We start from the raw sequence: 23,289 nt of genomic DNA, 5'->3' as shown, positions 1-23,289 counted from the left end.
AAGCGTAGGAACAAAGGTATCATTATTGTTCAATACATCATGCAGAAGAAGGGTAGAAAAATACTCTCACAGTTTCTTTATTAAAAATGTTTTGGGGCGAAAAAAGACGCATAAAACCATTTTATATGTGTTTAAATAAATAAATGAGGATGAGCATACATGTGAAAATGTAAAATTTGAGCATACATGTAAATAGCATAAAATTGTAATTGAGAATCAGTTACATAACATAGGCACCTTGACATAAACAGAAATATTTGTAGTATCTGAAAAGGAAAAACTTGCCACACACTTCAGTATCCGTATGGAATTGTAATATCTTTCTGAGAATGTCTCAATATACACTCGTGTACAGGACACGCGGCACTAGTGTTTAGTCTTGGTATATTAGAACAGTCCATATCGTCATCACGATGACGATCACTACTCAGTTGTGCACTAGGGCCAACATATACACCCTTTAGAATTTTAAGTCTCATAAAATTCACTGTTCCTCGCTGTACTAAGCGGCAGATTTTAGAACACTACCTGCCGCCACCACATATCGCTTGATTTCTTGCACTTGCTTCGTGTAGTGCTTAAAGAACACTCTGGATGACTTCCATCCAGTAAAAGAGCGAAGACTTTCAAAGTCCATTAGTTGGAAGAAGTTCAGGGAAGAGGCGACCTTCCAAGGATCATGACCTGCTGGTGTACTGTCAGGATTCGCTCTGTGAATGAAGTAGGTGATCTTCGCCCGTAGTTGTTCAAGTGACAGGTTTGACCCCGATGTTTCTCTTTTAAAGAGTTGTCCTCCTCCGAATTCTGAAGTTCTGCGAAGATAGACCTTTAGACTCTCCACTGGACACAGAAAGACATCTTCCTACAGAGGGCAGATTCTCAAGGGACCCCATCTCCTTGTGGGTAACTCGTTCTTGGCCAGAAACGTTGGGTCAGGAAAGAGGGTGAGCTCGCCCATGTCAGCGAAGCGGATGTAGCCCTCTTCCCTAGATAATGCCACAATTTCACTAACTCTAGCCCCTGAGGCTTAGGCAAACAAGAAAATAACTTTCTGGGTCAAATCTTTCAGAGGACAAGTTTCATTGTCCAAGCCTGAGGCAAAATGTAGCACTTTGTCAAGAGACCATGAAATAGGTCTCGGAGGGGCCGCTGGTCTAAGTCTGTTTCACAGACCCTTTGCAAGCTTGCAAAGTAGATGCACATCTGGGCAGTCGACAATGCGTTAGAACTGACAGCAAGGTTCACTCCAGGCAAGAATAATATGTTCTAGCGGACATGTTCAGTCACGAGTGGCAGGCTGTAGAATCATAGTGGTCCCTACATCCTTGCATGGTAGACAGGCTTCTTGCTCTTTGAGGATCAGATCACAACGAATTGATTGGTTCACCACTTGGTTGAACAAGAAACTTCCAGTATTCAGCTCTTTTGTTCCAGACCGGGCAGCAAGTGTTTAAAAGAGACCTTCCAACGCCCCCAGGAAAACTTGGATGCGTACACTTCTCTGCCTTTATGCCTAATAAGCCTATTACTCAACTGACTGTTAATGACATCGGGTCGCAGGATGACCCTGGTGGCTCCCAAGTGCACACATGTCGAATGGTATCTACTTCTCCGGTGAAAGCCATTGCAGTTGATTGCTGGTTTTTTGTCTACCTTCATCAATTGATGCTATTCTAAGTCTTTGTGGTTATAGACTTTTCCTCAGCTTTGAGCCAGATTTTCAGACTGAAGGACTTAGACCCATCCTCTGCATCGGAATTGTCTATGCTCATGAGGAGCTTTAAACAGTCTTGCCCTCTTTGGGAACTCAAGCCCCCCAAAATGGGATTCCACTCGAGTCATCAGATCTCTCAAGTGGGCCCTGTTTAAGCTCTTGTGATTGGTGGCAGATACAAAAATGACCCTCAAGACTTTTTAGTAGCCTTTGACTCAGAAAAACGAGTAGGTGAGCTGCATGGTGTTTCGGTTGTTATGAGTCATTCTAAAGGATGGAAGGTCTCATTCACTTTTGTTCTAGTTTGTAGTCAAGTCTCAGAACCCAAGCATTCACGACTCCAGATTCGAGTCCATGTCAATCTCTTCTCTACAAGAAACAATTAGTGGGGATCAGGATAACTTGCTTCTGTGGTCTCTAAGGGCACTATGATGCTTAACAGAGATTCAGGCCTAAGCATCAAAGATGGTAAAGAAAAAGATATGCTAAAACAATGTATCTCTCCTGCTTCTTGAGACCATAAGACTTGTAACCAGCAAGGTGAAAAAGTACCATCCCTGGCTCGAGAGTACAAAGTCAAGGATAGTGGATCCACCCTAGCTTTCAGGAAGAATCTTCAGTAGCATAGGTCTTGAGGCAAGAGTCTGGAAAGAACCTTCACCTACCACTACCTTCGAGAGTATCCCATGGATCTTTGGATACCTTTACCATTAGTCTGTTGGTAGCTACTCAAGATAGCAGTCACTACGTAATTCTAGAATGGAAGGTAAAAATTACTGACCTCTCTCTCTTCTTTCTTCCCCTCTTTTTTCCCTTTTCTAAGGGTGCAGCAGTTGTGCTGTTATGTGCGGAATTGAATGCCAAATGCCAGTAAATCTCTTGATTTAGCAACTTTTCTTTACTGACAAGTTTTGAGTGGGAGGATAAAATGTATGCAAACCCCATACATTCAGACAACATATTCTCTACATGGATATAGGTTCTTCCATGACCATCTACCAGTCATCTGGTAGGGATCTAGCCTAACACCTTTAACATCTTCGTGCCCAAGTTGGTAGGAGGTTAACAGGGTTCATGGCTTCTGCTCATTTAATCGAACAAGTGCCTTGACAAATCCTTGGAAAGTAAACTAGCCAGTTTTGTTTCCGTCTCATTAAAGGAACATAGTTTGTATTCATATAGGAACAAATCAAAAATTTTTAAGTAATTTGTATTTTTCCTAACTATACAAACCTGAGTCCTTTAAGTTACATTTCCTGTCTCAGCCACCCCACAAGTCCTAGGTCTAAGGTCAAAATTGAGAACAATTGCTGACTTCTCGGTTGGGCTTGCCTTACTTTTCACCCACCAGTAACTGCAACCACCTCATTGAAAGTTTAACGGTCATTCCAGCCAAGCTTAAATCATACTCCTTTTAAAGAATTTGTACTCCTTTTAAAGGACTCAAGTTTCTATAGTTAGGAAAAAATTAACTTAAAACATGTTAATTTTCTAATTTTTATGATCTGTAGGTTTCTTTCTTGACAAGTAATTGGATAAGAATAGTAGAAATAATGAAATTCTAACAAAATTGGTTATTTTTATACTCACCTGATGCTCATATAGCTTCACTGTAGATGCTCTGATATATCGACATACTGTAAACCCCTTAAATTTAAAAAAAATCCCATTTTCTTAACTTAGAATTAACTTATGCCTCTAGTCAAGTAATGTGACATCTACCATTAAATGGCAAGATGCAAATCTTTGGTACGCCAGATTGTCTTTGTTTTTTCAGTTTTGAAGTCTTAAACTACTTTGTGTAATCTTGACCCCAGTCAGTGGGGAGGGGTTGGGCATGTATATAAATATCAGATGTGTATAGAAATAACCATTTTTTTTACTTTTATTAAAAATCCCTTTAATATTATGAACCTCCCTGATGTTCATATTGCAGACTCACACAGTCTAATGGAGGTTGGGTGTCAGTAAATGAAAGAAATGGGAAAGTAGTTCTAACTAAGAACCTGTTTAGATAATTGGTAGCAAAACTGATGCAAAGTATATTTGTAATTCATTACTCTAGATTGTTTTAAAAGAACCCTTTAGAAATACTGATCTCCAGATTGTTTCTAAATGGAAACATTGAATTCTATATATAAATCCAAAGCCAAGTATTCAAACTTTTGATTTATAAAAATAAGAAAAATATAAACTAATTTGGCTCAAAATATTATTAGATTGCATTGCCACCTGCTACTATAGGACCTAGAACCCATCTATCTTTCTAAGTAAACCATGCTTCTTTAAGGTAATGTTTAGCGAAAACCAATTTGCTGCATCATTGAGCTGTGGGTAAAACCCCTTTTCAAGGAAATATTTATACAAAAATTGAGAGATGTATCTGCACTTCTAATATCATGAACCTTAATCTTCAAGACTTTCATAAGATATGGATTCAGTTCTTTGCAAGTTTCGGTGACCAAACCTTTAATCAGAAATGACATGGCATTCCTGGTCACAGGATGAGTAGGGACCCTGTCACCGCAAAATGAATTAAGCACACTAACTCTACCATTTATAGTTTTGGCTAAATAATACTGAACAGCTTTTGCTGGACAAAGGCACTTATGATGTAAATGATGTAATGCCGTCATTTATTTCTTATGATCGGGTTTAAAAATATTGTGGCAGACATTTAGCCTGAGTCATTTTTGCTCTAAAAGAAAGAGAGATAAAATCCTCTAATGTTCCCCAAATCCAACCTTAGAAGAGTGCTTGCAGTTCACTTTTGTGTTTAGCAGAAGCCAGTGCCAAAAGGAAAAGAGTTTTAGTTGTGAGGTCTTCAAGTGAAAGGTTTTCTAACGGTTCTGATTTTGAACCTTTTAAATACTGTAAAACTACATGAAATTCCCAGAAAAGGAACTGAATACAGGGTCCCTTTCAAAAGCTCCAAATACATCTAATATAATTCCTAAAATGGATAGATGTATATACTTCATAGCTGTAATAGAAAGATTTTTTTCATAAAAAAACAAAACTTAAAAATTTTACGTTACCCGAGCTAGTTCTAGTCATTTACACAACTAGATTTGTACTTATCAAAATAGGCTTAATTTACTTTACTTACTTTAAGGGCTGCTTTTCTGGTCCTGTACAGCATGGGAACCCTACTCTCTACAGGACCTCCACATTTGTTTTATGATGTTCATTCGGGAGCATTTTTATACATTCCATTAACTTTGATACAAAATATTGGTAGACTGTTTCTTAGAGCTTATGATAGATAGTCTAGATGGCTGTGAAACCCCTTAGTTTCTGATGAGGTTAGATGTAGCATGGATGGGTTTGGGGGAATCAGTCACATTTGAAATTGGTTGTCTGCGTAGATTGTTTTTGCACAGCAGTGTTCTTAGAATCTCTGACAACAGGAGCCTCAGATTTGCAAACCATTCTTTTTGTGGCCAGAAAGGGGTTACTAGAGTCATCCTGTTGTTTTATAGAAATCCTGAACTTGTTTATTACCTGTCGAGTCATGGTAAACAGTGGAAATATATTAAGGTTCAGATGTGACCAATCTTGTAACAAGGCATCTACCCTCCAAGCTAAGGGATCGAGTGATATCGCAAACTTGTCTACCTTCAGTCAATGCCACCATTTCCAAATTTTTGACATACTGATGGATGGAAAGACAACTCCTTTGAAGGAACTTGGCTTTTCCCACATGACTGATCTGCTTAGATGTTCCCCAAAATAAACTGAGGAAGAAGACTTGTCTCTCGCAGATTTGCCCAAGTTAACCGCATCTTTGCTATTTGGTACAACGATTGTGATCATGTGCCCCCTTGGTTTTGGATGTGAATCAATGTCGTTGTGTTTTCTTAGAATACTGCCATGTTCTTTCCTACCACCAGTGGCTCTTAGTCCTGACGAGTCTTGAATATTGCTAGGAGTTCTTTGCAATGGATAGAGTCGACTTAAGTAGTCCATTTTCCTGATAGATTTAAATGATCTAGAGTAGTTCCCCATCCTTCATGTAAAGCATTAGTGGTCAGAAAAAGGCCTGGGATCTTCATTTCCAAAGAAATTCCTTAGAGCTAACCGATTGTGATTGTCCCACCAGGTCAGCAGCTGAAGTTGGTTTCCCAACCTTGGAATAGAACTCGTGTCTAGAACGACTATTATGTTCCAATAAAGATTGAGATGAAATTGGAAAACCCTAATCTTTAGACGTCTTATCTGAAAAAATTTCTTTAAAGAAGCCATGGTCCCTAGGAGACCCATCCACATCTGCAAAAACATGTGTGTCAACATTTTGAAAAGAAAAAATTACTGAATTTTTTTCTTGGATGGAGAAATGTGAAAAGGAATTGTCGCTATCATCATTCCCAAATAAGAATCATCTCAGTCAGAACTAGAATGGGCACTGAGTAGAGTGCATACCTTTGCCTATATCATAAATATCACAAGATAAGGAATTGAATTATGAAAATTTTGGCACTAGTTTCATGCAAATCAGATAAAAATTGACCATGATAAAGCAAAAAGAGATTTTTAACCTTTTCGTGACCTTGGCTTTGACTTTTGACCCAATCACTCCCAAAATCTAATCAATTTGTCCTTGGATCATGGCCTGTCATCCCACCAAAGTTCATAACATTTGCCCGTGATATAACATAAAGACACTTTTTACCTTTTTGTGTCCTTAACCTTGACCATGTTGTACAGTATATCACAAGATATGCAATTGAATCATGCATAATTTGGCAGTAGTTTCGTTCAAATCGAATAAAAATTGACCTTGATACAGCAAAAAAAATGTTTTTAACCTTTTTGTTACCCTGACCTTTACATTTAACACAATCACTCCCAAAATCAAATAAAATTGTCCTTGGATCATAACCAATCATCCCACCAGGATCATAGCCAATCATCCACCAAATTTAATGAGATTTAGTCAAATAGTTTTTGAGTTATGTGAATCACAAATGCACAGACATATGAAATACACGCCTATATAAACAACCTTCGCAACGAAGTTGGTGATGGTTACCAGAAGGGACTTCTTCAGATTGGCCAGGATTCCCAACCAATCTAGTAACCTGAGTAATAACACTTTCTGAATTTGAATCCTTAACAACGAATTGCTTAAAATCAGCCTATTATTTAAGTATAAAAATCTCTTAAATCTAGAATTCTTAACCTCTTCAAGAGTGGGGCCATGATTCTGGTGAACCCCTGAGGTCTCGTCTTAAGACAAGAACATAGGCACTTGAATTGGTAAACCCTTGACCTATGAATGAAACTAAGGTATTTTCTTTCATTTGAGATGAGAGGAATGTGAATATATGCATCTGATAAAGCTATTGGAAACATCCAAACCTTTTTCTTAATCGCTCCGAGAACTGTTGAGAGAGTTTCCATTGAAAACTTTGTGATAACTAAACGAGTTGATGGCTGAGCCTGAACCTTTGGGGGACCAGGAATAATCTGTTGTAAAACCTTGGAGCAGAGTTTAAGACTTTTTCTATCACATTCTTCTTCAAAGGATTCACAACTTCTAGCTACAAATTGTGAGCCTTTGCTGTATTTAATAGATAATTCGCATAAGAAACATGCTTCTTGGACTAGATAGGGTTGGAGAATAGAGGAATTCAGTAACCTTCTTTGGTTACAGCTGGCACCCAAAGATCAGGACGAAGCCTTTCTCAAATTTAATAGGAGTGGGAAATTCTTCCTCTTACTGAGATTGCTAGGGAAAGACTGATACCAGTATGGTTGGCAATTCTTCCTGATCATCTACTTAATTGGAAGCCTCATATTCTACCTCTTACTAAAGGACTTTGTTGTAGTGAAATCCAGTAAGGATGGACAGGGGGGAACTAGGGTATTCTTATAAAAAGACCTCATAATGTCAGATTGAGCCCTAAAACCTATTTGAGCAGTACAGTACTTTATCCATCTTGTCTACATTCAAAACAGAGCCCAAAATAGGGGAAGAAATTAATTAATGTTTCTGTGCCTCAGAAACTGTCCCTACCACTGAGGAACAAATGTGTTCTTTCCTTTTAATCACAAAACACACTAATGCTGTTATAGCTTTGGAAGTCCCATTTGAAACAGTTTCATGTGAATAAAATAAGATTTAAATCTTGATAGCGGGCTGCAAATTTATCTTCGATAAAACAAGCAATAATCCTTATTATAGAATCAGCAAAGGGTAGTATTTCAAGAGCACTTCGTACTTTTTTACCCACAAACATCATTTCTTTAGTAAACCAGTTAGCAAATTCTACATTTAAAGAACTTGTATTATCATGAACAAGTGTCACAACCCATCAAAAATGACGGATAAATATTTTGATATACATACACACATAGATTCAACCCTTTCCACCCATCCCCGTATCCTAACTACAATCCCTTTCACCAAGTATTACTGCTCCTTCTCCCCCCTACCTGATGGATGGGGAGAGACCGAGTAGTTATACACCTGACAATGCCACTGAGCGTGACCAAAAAGAAATATGTTTATGATTTCTATATTTATATATACCGTATAGCCAAACACATGCTCTTTATTATATAGGGGAGATGAAGGGCTCAAGTTAGGAAACCAAATCACACTCTAGAATGACATCAGGCAACTGATTAGTCTTATACAAGTCAGAACTTCGTAGAGAAATAGTGCCAGAATTACAACCATTTTTTCTGTATTTGAAATAACAATATTTTATTCTGTTTACAACAAAAGGATAAAACTGAAGGGCATAAGTACTCTAATTTAGAAGCAGCTGTCTCCGTAGATCAATAATTCCTTTCTTCTTTGGATATCTCCCTGAACTATCGTTAAGACTTCTATAACGCTTGGAACTTTTCACTTGCCGCTAGGCAGCAGCCATAGAAACATACTTTTCCCTGAGAGAAACAGTGAGGACTTCTGACAACTCACACCATGTATAAATCGCAGTGCTGTCCTGTAAACGAGATACAAAGGGGATGCGGATCATGATCGCCCAGAAACAATTCCTTTGAACAGTTTATGCAATGCAATAGTTGCTAGCATATCCAGAGGAATATTATATAGGGGAGATGATCGGCTCAAGAAGTGAAACCAAATCACACTCTAGAACAACATCAGGCAACGGATTACAGTAGTCTTATACAAGTCAGAACTTCTTTGAGAAATAAGTGTCAATATTAAACGAGCGCCAGAATTACTACCTTTTTTTCTGTATCTAGAGGAAGACATTTAAATGCCAAAGAACACTAAAATTTAAACAATCTGGAGGATGGGTAGTTAGTTGGACCATTGCGACACAAAGACTGAAAAGACAAAGAGACTAGCGCACCACAGATTTTCTTCTGGCCATTTACCGCTAGATATGTCACATTACAGTACTAGAGGCATGAGCCAACTAGAAAGAAAGAAAATGGGGGAAATTTTTTTGTTTTAGGGATCAATGTCAAGAACTCCTAAGAAGGTCATAGAAATTTTGTTTCTTTTCCAATTTCTTTTTTGATTATTTCTTTTATGAATGCATTAATGCTTTGACAAAAGGACATACTGTTCTTTCAATTCTTTTCCACAGAAAATGTGTCCATGAGGCTGACTGATCTCAAAACTGCGTTCTCAGTACAAAATTTGTTTTTTTCTGAATTTTTACCCTATTCTTTATTGTAGTTAACTTTTTTTTTTTTTATCCCATTTTCTTTTGATTCTAAGACAGATTTTTATGTTAGTTACTTTATTATGGCCTGTATTGCAGAATGGTCAAGGTAGCAGTGGCAAAGACATATCTCAACACCCTGTAAGGAGAAGTACTGTATATATTTTATTTTAAACAGCCTGGGTATTGGTGTTTGTGTATGGTGCACTCTGGGACAGTGGGATTTTGCTTTATGAAGATGTTAAATATTTTGTTCTTGAGTAGTTGATAGGGAGTCTGTTTTCTTTCTCTTTTTTCTCTAGAAAATATTGTGCTTCATTTCTCTCATTCCTTAATAGTTTACTATTAGTGTTATATTAATATCCTGCTAATTGATTCAGTTTACTTTCTTTTCTACCTAATTCTCCTTTTATTATGAATTGTTATTTCTAAGTTCCATGTATTGTTTATTCATTTGGGAATTTTTTGTTGGGAATTTTTTCTGGTGTTGTGTTTACTTGTTCTATATTTTATTTCAATTATGATATTATTTTTTTAGACTTTTCTCAACTACAACTATTCCACAGTTATTGATATATCTTTCATATTCTGCTGGTGTATTCTCTCTCTCTTTCATTTCTTTTTTCAGTGTTGGATTGTCAGCTTGTTATTTATTTTAGTTCTCTTTGAAAAAGATTAAGGGACTTTAGTATGTCTGTCTGTCTGTATATTGTCATACATATCTTGTCTCCTCAATTCTTAATACGTAGATGGTTGAAGAGACTAGTCAGTTTTAATTCATAGGTAGACAATCGCGAATAGGTGGTCGTTAAGGGAGATCGTCTGTTTGTCTGTGAAAATGTTTTGTCAATTGTACATTGCCATTGTAACTTCTCCACAATTGGAGGGATTTCAGTCAATCATGGTGAAAGAAATCGATTGTATCCGTCAGTGTCTACAACATTTGCTGTGTTCATCGCAACTACTCTTTCATAGTTGAAAAGGTACTGGATATAGATCTGTAATTGCCTAATATAAAAACAAGACGTTGAAAAAAAAATTTTCATTTTACACGAAGAAAATAAAGCAAAATGGAGGAGAAGTTTCTACAATATATCCTTATCATCATCATAATATATAGCTAGTCCACAGCAGGACAAAGGCACCAGACATGACCTTTCACTTGCTTCTTGTTTATGGTCATTCTGTGCCAGTCTATACCCACAAACATTTTCAGCTTGTCAATCCATCGTTGTCTTTTCCTTCCCCTGCATCTTTTGCAATCTCTAGGTATCCATTCTGTTATTCTTAATGTCCATCTATTGTCTGGCATTCTCATTATATGTCTTGCCCATGCCCATTTCTTCTTCTTACAAGTTGTTAGAATATCCTTTATTTTATTTTATTTTTGTATACATGTTGCTTTTTTGTCTTTTAAAAGTTATTCCCATTATTAATCTTCTTATAGCTTCTTGAGTTTTAACTAGCTAATAGTCTAAGGCTTTGGTAAGGCTCTAAATTTTTGTGCATAAGTTAGGACCATCTGATTAAGTACTTTATATATATATATATATATATATATATATATATATATATATATATGAGAGAGAGAGAGAGAGAGAGAGAGAGAGAGAGAGAGAGAGAGAGAGAGAGAGAGAGAGAGAGAGAGAGAGAGAGAGAGATTTTATTTTTGTTTACCAAAAGCTCTCCATCCCATGCTTATCTTTCCATTAATATTGGCCTAATGTTCTGAAAAAAACACTTACTGTTTGTCTTAAGTACCTATATTGAGTTTTAACTTGTTAATAGTCTAAGGCTTTTGTAAGGCTCCAAATTTCTGATGCATAAGTTTGAACTGGTAGGACCATGTGATTAAATACTTTTTTTTAGAGAGAGAGTGGCATTTTGCTTTTCTTGATATCATTTGGTTTACCAAAAGCTCTCCATCGCATGCTTATCCTTCCTTTAATATTGGTCTCATGTCCTGGAAAAACACTTACTGTCTGTCTGAAGTACACATATTGAGTTTTAACTTGCTAATAGTCTAAGGCTATGGTTACTATGGATGCGAATTCTGACAAATATGTCGGAAATCCTCATGAGAACAAGGTGGTTACACTGTACGCGTTTTCTGATATTCTGATGCATTACGTTTCTGCCTCCCAACAAAGATGAACGAACTTGATCAATATTTTTTTCTTGAAAGTCCGCTAACAAAGACTTCACACTCTTAGGTGTATGGATGATATGGTTATAAGTTATGTTTATGTATTATACTAAACCAAGCAAACATTTGTAACCAAAACCATCCTCAAATCTTCCAAAAGAAGAAAAAAATGCCATTTATTGAGTTTTAATTGGATTTCCATGTGATAGTTTGACATTATATCCTCCATGTACAAATGCATAGAAACGTAAAGTTGCCATTCAGTTTTTACCAGACAATATAAGTAATTTGATAAATGTGACATTAATGGCTAAAAAAATTCATGAGAAATAATAAAATAATTATAATACGTGTGATAACCCTGCAGTATGATTGTTGTTCTCTAGAAACTGAAATTTTATTAAAGATATGGCGAATGTGGCAACTTTTTGCACTCCTTTCGGGAAAGGAGTATCTACGAGCTATACAACCAAACCTTTATATTTTACAGACAGAAATACCAAAAACAGACTCAGGTCGCATGAAAAAATCAAACTTGTTTGAACGCTCAACTGGTTCTGACGACTTCGTACGTGTTCTGACGTGTTCATTGCTGCCACTGCAAACACTCTCATTGGAATGCATGCATTTGTTTTTTTTTTCGAATTCATCCGAACTCGTCCGAACAGATATTCGTCAGAATTTGCATCCATAGTAACAGTAGCCTAAGGCTTTAGTGATGCTCCAAATTTCTGATGCATAAGTTAGAACTGGTAGGACCATCTGATTGAATGTTTTTTTTTTTCGAGAGATTGTGGCATTTGCTTTTCATAATTTCATTTTGTTTACCAAAAGCTCTCCATCCCATGCTTATCTTTCCTTTAATATTGGTCATATGTCCTGGAAAACACTTACTGTCTGTCTTAACGGATTTTGAGCGAAGCGAAAAATCTATATTTGGGTGAGATAGCCATGTCGTCCTGATGGAAGGTTCCTAATAGTTGCTTCCAAGGGATATATGAACTACAGTGATATTCTCAGAGAATTTATCTTTAGGTCTCCAGAATTCTAACTCCTGGCGCGAATATCCTTAAAATTCTTTTAAGGATATCGCATAAATCAGGGGACGTATATCTTGATACGACACATAGCGATCTTCACCCCGAATAGCGTTTTCGCCTCAAGGGGGAAGAGTGGCAATTTTGGAAGGAGAGCCGTCATCAAGGTTGCCCTATTTCCCATAATACTATTGAGTATCAAGATGGCGCCATATTCAAGATGGCAGTCATTCCTTGTAGCATTGAGCATGGTGCTACAGATATAGTAGTTTCAGGAGGGATTCTGCGAAGGCCTTTTCTATAGAAAAGGAAGGTGGGTCCATCAGGACGACATGGCTATCTCACCCAAAAATAGATTTTTCGCTATCTCAAAATCCATTTTTTGGGCTCAAGCCATGTCGTCCTGATGGAAGTTTACTAGAGAATTACTAGAAAATACTGTATCTGTGGATTTTCATCGGTGCCTTAACCTTGGGACAATTTTTCTATGGTCATCTGGACCATTGAGACAAATGACGTTACCGTTATCTGTCATTACCACTAATCATAGACAATGTTAGTGCTTCCTGCCCCCTACAGGGAAGAGTCATACTAGAGAGTAGTAAAGGGGCCTCAAGGTTAGCATATATTGTATGAACAAACATAAGTATCCACCAGATATACAAACGGTCTCACGGTTTGTATATATTGTTGGAACAATATCAGTGTCAACTATATCCATTGTTTGTAAGCATACAATGATATGAGGTTTACTTAAATAAATAAGTAAGAGAACTCTGGCATCTTTAATGTGCAAATTGCAGGGCGAGAAAGGACGCAATTACATTTTAATAGACATTTATTTCAAATAAATGACTAAATGGAATAACTAGTGAAACGAATGTAACATGTTAAAGGAATTATACGTGCAACGTATACAGAAAATATCTTTCCCTCCCTGAAAGGGAAGAAATGATGTGCCACTCTAAAACTGAAAAATTTTGATAAATTTTTCAAATATAAATTCTGTAAATGTTGTATACTATCAACACTGTGTACTACGTACACACGGCACAAGTGTTATCTGTATAATTCCACACCTGAGATTTTGAACAGACTTAGTGTCACCATGGTGACACTCACTTAAAAGGTATCACACTGGAAGTGTCAACGCCTTTTCACTCTAATTGATAGTCCCAATCAATTAACTGTTCATCGCAGCACTAGACGACAGGTTTTAATACACTACCTGCCGCCACCACATAATGCTTCAGTTCATGGACTTGCTTAGCGTAGTGTTTGTAGAACACTCTGGATGATTTCAATCCAGTATATGAGCGAAGACGCTCAAAGTCCATATACTGAAAAAAGTTGTGATGAAGCAATTTTCCTCAGATCATGACCTGCGGGTATGCTGTCAGGATCTGCTCTGCGAATGAAGTAGGTGAGCTTCGCCCTCAGTTGTTTTAGGGATAAGTTTGATCCAGAGGTTTCACCTTTGAAGAGCTGTCCTCCCCTGAAGTCTGAAGTTCTACGAAGATAGACCTTTAGACACTCTACTGGACATAGAAAGACATTTTCCTTCAGAGGGCAGATTCTCCAGGGACCCCATCTTTTAGTGGATAGCTCATTCTTGGCGAGAAAGGTTGGATCAGGAAAGAGATTCAGTTCTCCCACTTCTGTGAACTGAATGTGGCCCTCATTTTTTGATAGGGCTACTATTTCACTAACTCTAGCCCCGAAGCTATAGCAAACAGGAAAATAACTTTCTGGGTTAGATCCTTGAGAGAACATTCTTCATTGTTCATAGATGAGGAATAATGTAGGACCTTGTCTAAAGACCATGAGATGGGCTTCAGAGAAGCTGCAGGCCTAAGCCTAGCGCATGCCTTCGGGATCTTATTAAAAATTTAATTCGTCAGATCCACTTGAAAGGCATATAGAAGAGGTCTAGTCAAAGCTGACTTACACGTAGTTATCGTGTTAGCTGCCAGACCTTGATTATGAAGGTGGATAAAGAAGGACAGACAGAAGTTTATTGAAATTTCTTTCGGTCTTTTTGCTTTAAGAAAAGCAACCCACTTTTTCCAAGAAGATTCATATTGTCTTCTAGTTGACTTAGACTTGTATTCTTCTAGGAAGTCTATATTGCCTTCTGAGATCCCAAATCTTTTCTTAACCGCTAGGGCGAGAAAATCCTGAAATGAAGGTTTTGGGCTCTCTGTGATGAATCGGAGACAATTAACTTCTGAACCCTCTGAGATAGTGCAGGGTTCAGTACAAGGGCCAGCCTCAGCCTCAGTTCCCTCACTAGAAGGAACCAGTTGCTCTTGGACTATTTGGGAGCCACTAGAGCTGCCTTTCCTTGGAAGGATCTCAGCGTGTTGAGGACCTTCAGTAGGAGATTGGATGGAAGGAACAGGAATTTCCGGGTCCATCCGTTTCACACTGGAGACATGGCGTCCGTTATCTCCTCTAGAGGGTCCTCGTATGGGGCTACATATCGAGGTAGTTTCTTGATGACGCTCGCCACAAAGAGGTCGATCTGCAGTTCCGGGACTTGTTCCAATCTGGAAGAGAATGGGTCTGCGTCTGTGGACCATTCTGACTCTATCGGCTTGAGCCTGAGTAGGGCATCCGCTGTCACATTGCGGATCATTTGTACGTGAGCTGCTGATAGGTGCCATCTCTTTAGGTAAGGGATGGCTAACATCACCTAGATTATATGGGACGATCTCAAGCCTTGTCGGTTCAGACATCTCACTATCACTTCGCTGTCCCAAATCAGCCTGAGGAGGCCTAATCTGCGTGGAGAGAGTTTCCGCAACATCAACACAACTGCCATGGCTTCCAAAAGGTAGATGAGAAGGGCCTTGAGTAGAGATGACAAAGTCCCTTGGGCTTTCCTCTGATGGGAGTGAACTCCCCATTCTTCCGTTGAGGCATCCATGCGGATGATCTTTGATAGTCGAGGTAGTTGCAAGGGCACGGTCCTCATTAGGCTTTTGGCCTTCGACCATGAATTGAGAGGGGATCAAGGTAAGACCGATATCGGTCATTTTAGATCTCTTCAAGCGTTTGATGCGTATCTTCTCCAGACTCCTGACGCATCTTTCAGCTGTGCTCTTAGCACTGGGTCTGTCACTGCTGCGAACTGGAGAGAGTTCAGTACTCTTTCCTGTTAGCGTCTTGAAATCCTGACAGATTACAGTAGTCTCTTGACCAACCCTGCGATCTCCTTCTTCATCCCTAAGGGAAAGGAGAGACAGTGTGACCTCAGGTTCCAATGGTTTTCCAGCCATTAAAACCTTTGAGCTGGAGAGAGTTGAGACTTCTTGAAGTTGATTTTGCATCCCCATTGTTCCAGGAACTGGGTTACTTCTTTGGATGCTTGCAGACCAGCCGCTTCGGGTGCTGCCCGCATTAGCCATTCGTCCAGGTACTTTGTTACCTGAACAGTTTCTGGGCATGGTTATTGCATGATTGCGTCCGCCAATTTCGTGAAGATACTTGGGACTGTGTTTAGTCCGAAGAGTATGGCTCTTAGGACATACTTTATCTTCTTTAACTTGAATCCTAGGTAGGAAGAGAGGGGGCGACTGACTAGAAGCTGCCAATAGGCACTCTGTCAACTCTATCAAGACTGTGAATGCCCCTTTTTGTAATAGGGTCCTTATGTGTAGAAGGATTAACATCCTGAACTTGCTGTTTCTTTTGAACTTGTTGAGTGGCGACAAGTCCAGAATGACTCTTGAGTTTTCTTGAGTCCTTCTTGGGAACACAAAACAGCCTTCTCTGGAATTCGATGGACTTTGCTTTCCTTATAACCAGTATGCTCTAGAGCTATAGGGTATACTCTTCTAATACGGGTTTGGAGTGTTGGAAGAGTTGAGGAAACTATGGTGGAGGCATGTCTAGTTTCCATCCTAGTCCAATCTTGATTAGGCCTTGGGCCCAAGGATCGAAGGTCCAACGATCTTGTTGGAGCCTCCCTCCTACCAGAAGCATCTCTTTGCTTCGACTGATCAGGTTTACCTCCTCGACTGCCTGCCTGGGACACCGCGGTCATAGAAACTGTGGGATGTTGTTGAACAGACCGAGGAAAAAGTCTAGACTTTTTCGTCTTCATTTTAGGTTGGGGACCCATATCCGGGGAAGACTTCGTCTTTGAAGAGATGCCCCACTTCTGGAGAAGGTTCCTATTTTCTGTGGTGGCTTTCTTGATTACCTCTTTGACTACCTCGTTTGGAAAGAGGTCTTTACCCCAGATGTTGGAAGATATCAGCTTCCTGGGTTCATGTTTTACTGTTACAGCAGCGAACACGAACTCCCTACAGGCTCTCCTAGCCTTCATAAAGGCATATAGGTCTTTTACTAAGGTGGCCATATGTATTTTGGCCAAGACCATGAGCATGTCTGGGGTACTTCAATGGGCTGAACACATCTCTAGCAAGTTTTGTATGGATAAGGAGGCTGCAAGTCTCTCCTTTGTCTCTTGTTCCTTGCACAATAGAAACTCAGAAAGTTTAGGAAGATTCTCGCTAAACTGTCGTCCAGCGATGTCCGCGTCCAGTTTCCCTACCGAAAAGGATAAGTGGATTTCCTTCCAATCCTTCTCCTGCATGGGCAAGGCTAGTGACAGAGGCCTGCACTCCTCAAGTGCAGGGCATGGTCTACCTGCCTCCACTGCCTTGGCAACAGATTTAAATGCCTTCCACTTAAAGGGGAATGCTATTGAAGCAGGAGCAAGAAAGGTAGGGTGTCTCTTACTCAGGGCAAACACTTTCGACACCGAGTAACCCGCCTTTCTCAAGCTACTTGACAAGGTAGCCTGTGCCTTATCCTGGTCAAGAACCATGACTTCCTTCGGTTCTGTTTCTTTTTCTGACGTTGGTTCATGCTTCAGTAGAATGAAGCAATCAGGGAAAACTTTAAAGCTTGGCCAAAACTGGATTTCGTCTAAAGGAACAGCTCCCATCTTCTCTGAGATGTAGAGTTTGCCATCTAAAATCGGCATAAGCTCCGCGTACCTCCAGGGATTGGTTTTGGAGCATGTCGGGAGGTCTTGGTCTCTGGGTTGCTTGAATGACCCTCGGGAGACGATGAGTGGAGCTTCACGGAGCTCTCTCTTGAGTTTCGCTTCCTTTGTTTCGCCTTGTTTGCGAAAGTTTTCCATTAGACCCGTAAGATGGGCCAGTAACTGGCCCATTTTGTCTAATAGAGGGGTAGAAGGTGAAGACGTCGAGGTTAATGGCTCCAGGGCCGGCACAGACGGAAGGAATTCCGACACGACATCGTCATTTTCTTCCAGGGGTGCCTTCCTGCCCTCCGTCTCGGTGGCAATCTGGACGCAGGGAGGTGCGAATCGTGCCTGGGGCACCACTATTTCACTACTTGCTTTCGGGAACAGTAAGCTACGCATCCTATGGTTAGGTAGGTATGGTCCCGGAGAGATTTTCTGGAACCCTTTTACCCATTTGCGTAGTTTCTTACGTGCCGCATCCCTAGACTCCATTGACTTGGGATCATCAAAACCTTCGGTCACTAAGATCCGGCAGATATTGCAGACTTGGGGGTCCCAATATTGCAGGGATTTGGTAATGATATTGCAGGGGCATGAGACCTGCATGCTTTATGACCGTAAAAGTATTTACTCTTAAGATTGCAGAAGACTGCATCACATTTTATCTGGGGTTCCTCCTGTAAAGAAAGGAAAGCAGAATGAGTATACAATTGTTTATCTCACCTGATAAGCAATATGTAATAGTCATATTTTAATTATTATAGCTTAGGATAGTAAGCTAGAAAGGAATAGTGAGAGACACATACTTGTGTATCCCTTGCAAGCAATTGCTGTAACCTCCCCCCAGTATTATAGATAATGAGTTTCCTTTATCAAGGCAACTCGAAAGGAAAGGGCTCTAACCCCTAGGGATAGAAAAAGTGTACACTGCCACCGACCCTTCTAATTTTTTAATACTGTGGTGTAAGTATAAACTGATCTCCAATCAGAATATTGAAGGAATTCTATTCTTTCTATATAGGTTCGGTCTCGGCAGAAGCCTGCACAAGGATACCCAAGATATGTTAGAAATTAACTACTGTATAATAATACTATAGTTTTCTGTTTGCAGTATATACCTTATTGCAAAATACTGGCTACTTATAATCATATACTGTAGATCATTCGGTGTGCTGCCGGCATGGCTAGCACCTGGCCATTCAGCGACGTATTAGAAAAGACACATATTTGTGTATCCTACCCAGCCAATTGCTGTGACCTTCCCTTCTAATATTAAAACTATAGAGTTTCCTGATCAGGGAAGCACAAAGACAAGGGTTCTAACCTTTAAGGATAGAAAGTGTACTACCACTGGCCCATTTAAATTATTTAATATTGTAGGGTAAAATGTAAACTGATTTCTAATCAGTATTGAAGAAATTCTATTCTTTCAATATAGGATTGGTCCCAGCAAATGCCTGGGGAAGGATACCCAGGATATGTTGGAAAATAACTACTATTATAATATATACAATAGTTTTCTATCTGCAGTATATACTATACTTCAAATATACTGACTACTGTATAATCATATACTGTAATTCAGCCGGCATATAGCCGACATAGTTAGTCCCTGACGGCACAGTCCAGCCGGCATACTAGCTGATAGAGAGAGAGAAAGCATGGAGTGAAGGACTGCCTTATTACTGTGTATGTTTACACTAAATAAGGATGTAAATATATAATTTACTACCTTTCCCCAGACAGAAGGTTCAAATGGAAGGGGAAAATGCATCATTCAGGCTTCCATCCAACCACAAGTACCGTTGCCAGCATATGGCCAGCAGGCTAGTATCCGGCAGCACTGGTACAGTCGGCATGCCGTCGGCTGAGTCATTACCTGTCGGCGCCGGCCCAGCCGGCATGTCATCGTTAGTACCCTGGCAACAGGACTTGTGGCTTGCAGTCAAAGGGAAGACTGAAGAACCTTGGTGACAGAAGGGTCTCCCCCCCCCGGCAGCCGTCAAACAGCTGCTATGTAGAAGCCCGGCCGGCCCCGCAACCCGACGGCAAGCGGTGAGATCGCAGGACGACGGCCATAGTAAAAGGACAGAGAGGGGCAGGGAAAAGGGTCCTATATCAAGTGTAAAAGGCGGTTGCCGCCCCCACTACACAAGGGAGAAACTCAGTTTCAGTATCGGCACCGTCCTAGGCGGCAGAAGAATGTCTATTCTTTAACCTGAGGTTTGCCGAAATAGTGTTAGGAGGGGCCGGCAGGTTTGCCGTCCCCTCTCAACAAAAGAGAAACATCGTTTCAGTGCCAGCGCCATCCTAGGCTGTAAAAGAATATCTATTCTTCAGCCCAGGGTGTGCCAGCATAGGACTAGTCTTCTAAACCGCATGGAGAAGGTGGCGGCAACATACCACCACCCCAGGTGCAGTTTAGGGAGGCTTAGCCTCCCATGCCGGCGGCTATAAACTGGCAGGGGAGTGACTACTCACCCTGCCGGCCTGTCGCCGGCAAAAGACTGAATACTCTGAGATTCTGTCGAAAACCAAAGCCGGACACTCACCGGCAAGGTGGGAGACAGAAAAACCCTAGCCTAGTCAAGCCGGAGTAACTACTCTATGGCAAGACCAGAAAGGGTTGCCACCTGCGGCGGCACTCAGAGGGAAAGAGGGATTACCCATGACTCTCCAAGGAGACAAGTATCGATTTATATAATTCTAGGAGATATACTATCTTCCTTAGAATCGATAAAACGATACACAAGGGTAAACGGGGAAATGTCTGAAAGTATACTACATCGCCTAGGTTAGGTAACCTAGGCAAGACTAGATCTCGGTTACTTAAATCACCAAAACTCTAACATATACGATCGACAAAGGAAGAGGAAAATTATGCATACCATAAATATCTTTACAAATATAATTATGCCTAAATAGATTTCATAATTTATTAATGCTTTTTCAAACGGGAAAGTCATTCTACTAACTGAATAACACATACCTAATGAACGACAGCGCCCATGGCGCCTCCGGTAACAGGCCTAGCTTCTAAGCGCAATAAATTACTCTAATTTCACTGTGAAACAGGAGCTAAAATTATATACATTGTAAAGAATCAATACTCAACTTTCCAGAGGCGAAAGAAGCTGGAGTTTACATAATAATCCTTGCAGAATCGATCGAAAAGGGAACACCACCGTGCGAATTCGCTACAAAATTAGGAATGACCGCCATCTTGATACTCAATAGTAGTATAAGAAATAGGGTAACCTCGATAACGGCTCCCCTTACAAAATTGCCACTCTTCCCCCTCGAGGCGAAAACGCTATTCGGGGGGTGAATATCGCTATGTGACGTATCAAGATTTACGTCCCCTGATTTATGCGATATCCTCAAGAGAATTTTAAGGATATTCACGCCAGGAGTTAGAATTCTGGATACCTAAAGGTAAATACTTTGGGAATATCACTGTAGTTCATATATCCCTTGGAAGCTACTATTAGGAACCTTCCATCAGGACGACATGGCTTGAGCCCAAAAAGGTATTTATATTCATTAGCAATCTCGAGAGATTGTCCGTAGCCCTTATATGTTGTACCTCTCCATTTTCTTTGAACATTGTTAGTTTTTCTCATATTAATTTTCAGTCTTACATTTCTGCTTTATTCAAATCTATCATCTTTTGCAATTTGCAATTCCTCCCATGATTTACTAAATAGAATTATGACATCTGCAAATCTTAAGTTGTTAAGGTATTCTACATACAGTATATATATATATATATATATATATATATATATATATATATATATATATATATATATATATATATATATATATATATATACGTATATGTATATATATATATATATATATATATATATATATATATATATATATATATATATATACAGTATGTATATATGTATATATGTGTATGTAGAAATCACAAAAGTTGACATGTGATAAATATAAATGTATTATAGCCACGGAAGGTAATATGAAAAGACTTGATTGGAGTGAGTACTTTCGTTCATTAGGGACATCAACAGACTCAACAGTGAGAATGCATATACAAAGATGTCGTATTTATACAGGAGAAGGGGATCCAACAGCTGTCAATTTCTTAATAATTTCGGAAAAGTCAGATTTTAGATACAAGAATAACACCGGATTAATGGAAAACAGACCAGGGCTTAGATTCAAATTTCTACCTTTGGTACAAGAGATTAAAAAGGATTCGACAATATTCCTTCGGGTATAATCATTTACATGGATTATTTTACTCGTCTCTGACCATCCAATTCTGTGTTTTGATCCTATGAATAGGGCTAAGAAAACACATGTTATAGTGTCCAGTTAGAGAAAAAGAAAACAATTAATAATATGCTTTTTTTGCCATTTCATGATTGTTTTTTTAGATGTTATACCCATTTTAAAAAACTAGATATTAGGTAGTGTTTAAATATAATTGTACATTAAAAAACATGTTGATCAAGAATAGTTTTGGAAATGATAATAATATAGTATATAGTATTCCTTGTTCAGAGTGTAACTTGTTCTTTGGCAGCCAAACATACAAAGGTATTTCACTCAGATTGAAACGGCAGAGGGTGACCGTCTCTAGGGGTTCTCTTAATAATGCCTTGTCCTCCCTCTGGTTAGGATCAAGTTACAGTATTTACTGCTAGGCCAGACTTTACCGTTGACTTAACTTTATTTGAATTTACTAAGAACAAAAGGTACAACTGTATTTGAAATAAACCTAATTTTTATAACACTGATGCTTCACCTCATTGTATCCAATAATAATGCATATGATATTTACTTATAAGTATCATACAGTATTGTAAAATAAATACTGTATACAGGTATAGCGAATGTATAATACGGTCCCGAATTATGCGTGTTCGAATTGTGCTATTCCTCATTTATGTGGTCGCTAGTTTTCAAAAATAAATTTTCAGTATCTGTGAAGCTGTTCAAAGTCTGCGAGTCAAACAACACAAAACCTATCAAATTTATTATCTTACAAGTACAGTATATTGGTAGCCCTAGGTATGGTGCCTGATAAGAAATATAACCAAACAATATTTACCTTACATTTTATTAATATAATTTCATTATAAATAGCCTATTTAGGGAAAAATTTCATATTAACAATGAAATCAACTTTTAACTATTCAAGTCCAGCTGACAAAGTGTAAATATAGTTGTGGTTACATTCTCGGCAACCATTATCTTTCTCTAACCTTTCGATAAATTTAATGGTAGTGTTAATGATGGTATATTAAGGGAACCATCCGCTATGTTGTTTTGACATAACTCTCAAAAATCATTTAACATATCGTATATGCTCTCCAGAAGTTTCAGCCAATTATTTTAAAGGATAATGAAGATAAAACGGTCTTTAAATGATGACGTCATCTGTACTGCGTCGTCTGCATGACTGAGTTTGACAGAATCGTTTTTGCGTGTTTATTTTGGCATATATATAGCGATTTTTTCCACTTATATTTCAAAATCTCGTACGTCTGGCAGAGATGGAAGGCATTGGTAGAGGGTAGGCGAACCCAAATTACGAACTATGAGAAGAACAGCCAAGGTTTACAAAGACGTATAGAAGTTATGTTGCATGTGTGTTTGTTTACTTGTATGTTGTATGTACATTGTGATTTCACAACGTCCTCGCGAACTTTATAGCAAGGACAATGTTTCTTAAGGTCAAATAAAGAACAAAAAGTAAGCAGAAA

General features: G+C 39.0%; 1 protein-coding gene across 4 annotated transcripts in view; it reads left to right on the top strand.

The window, feature by feature from the left end:
* The window catches only part of LOC137626753 (1-acyl-sn-glycerol-3-phosphate acyltransferase epsilon-like), a 280,699-nt gene that overhangs the window by 152,998 nt on the left and 104,412 nt on the right, over nucleotides 1-23,289 (top strand). For 3 of the 4 annotated variants that reach the window (XM_068357759.1, XM_068357769.1, XM_068357764.1), the window contains exon 6: nucleotides 9,463-9,504. The exons of the other annotated variant lie outside the window; for it this stretch is intronic. In XM_068357759.1, the coding sequence (XP_068213860.1) occupies nucleotides 9,463-9,504 (42 nt within the window). The remainder of the gene's footprint in view (nucleotides 1-9,462; nucleotides 9,505-23,289) is intronic. 4 annotated transcript variants of the gene reach the window in all.

This window comes from Palaemon carinicauda, chromosome 2 (assembly GCF_036898095.1).
Source record: "Palaemon carinicauda isolate YSFRI2023 chromosome 2, ASM3689809v2, whole genome shotgun sequence".
NCBI classification, from domain to species: domain Eukaryota; kingdom Metazoa; phylum Arthropoda; class Malacostraca; order Decapoda; family Palaemonidae; genus Palaemon; species Palaemon carinicauda.
The sequence above is the reverse complement of the archived record's forward strand: the minus strand, read 5'-3'. Positions and strand labels throughout refer to the sequence as shown.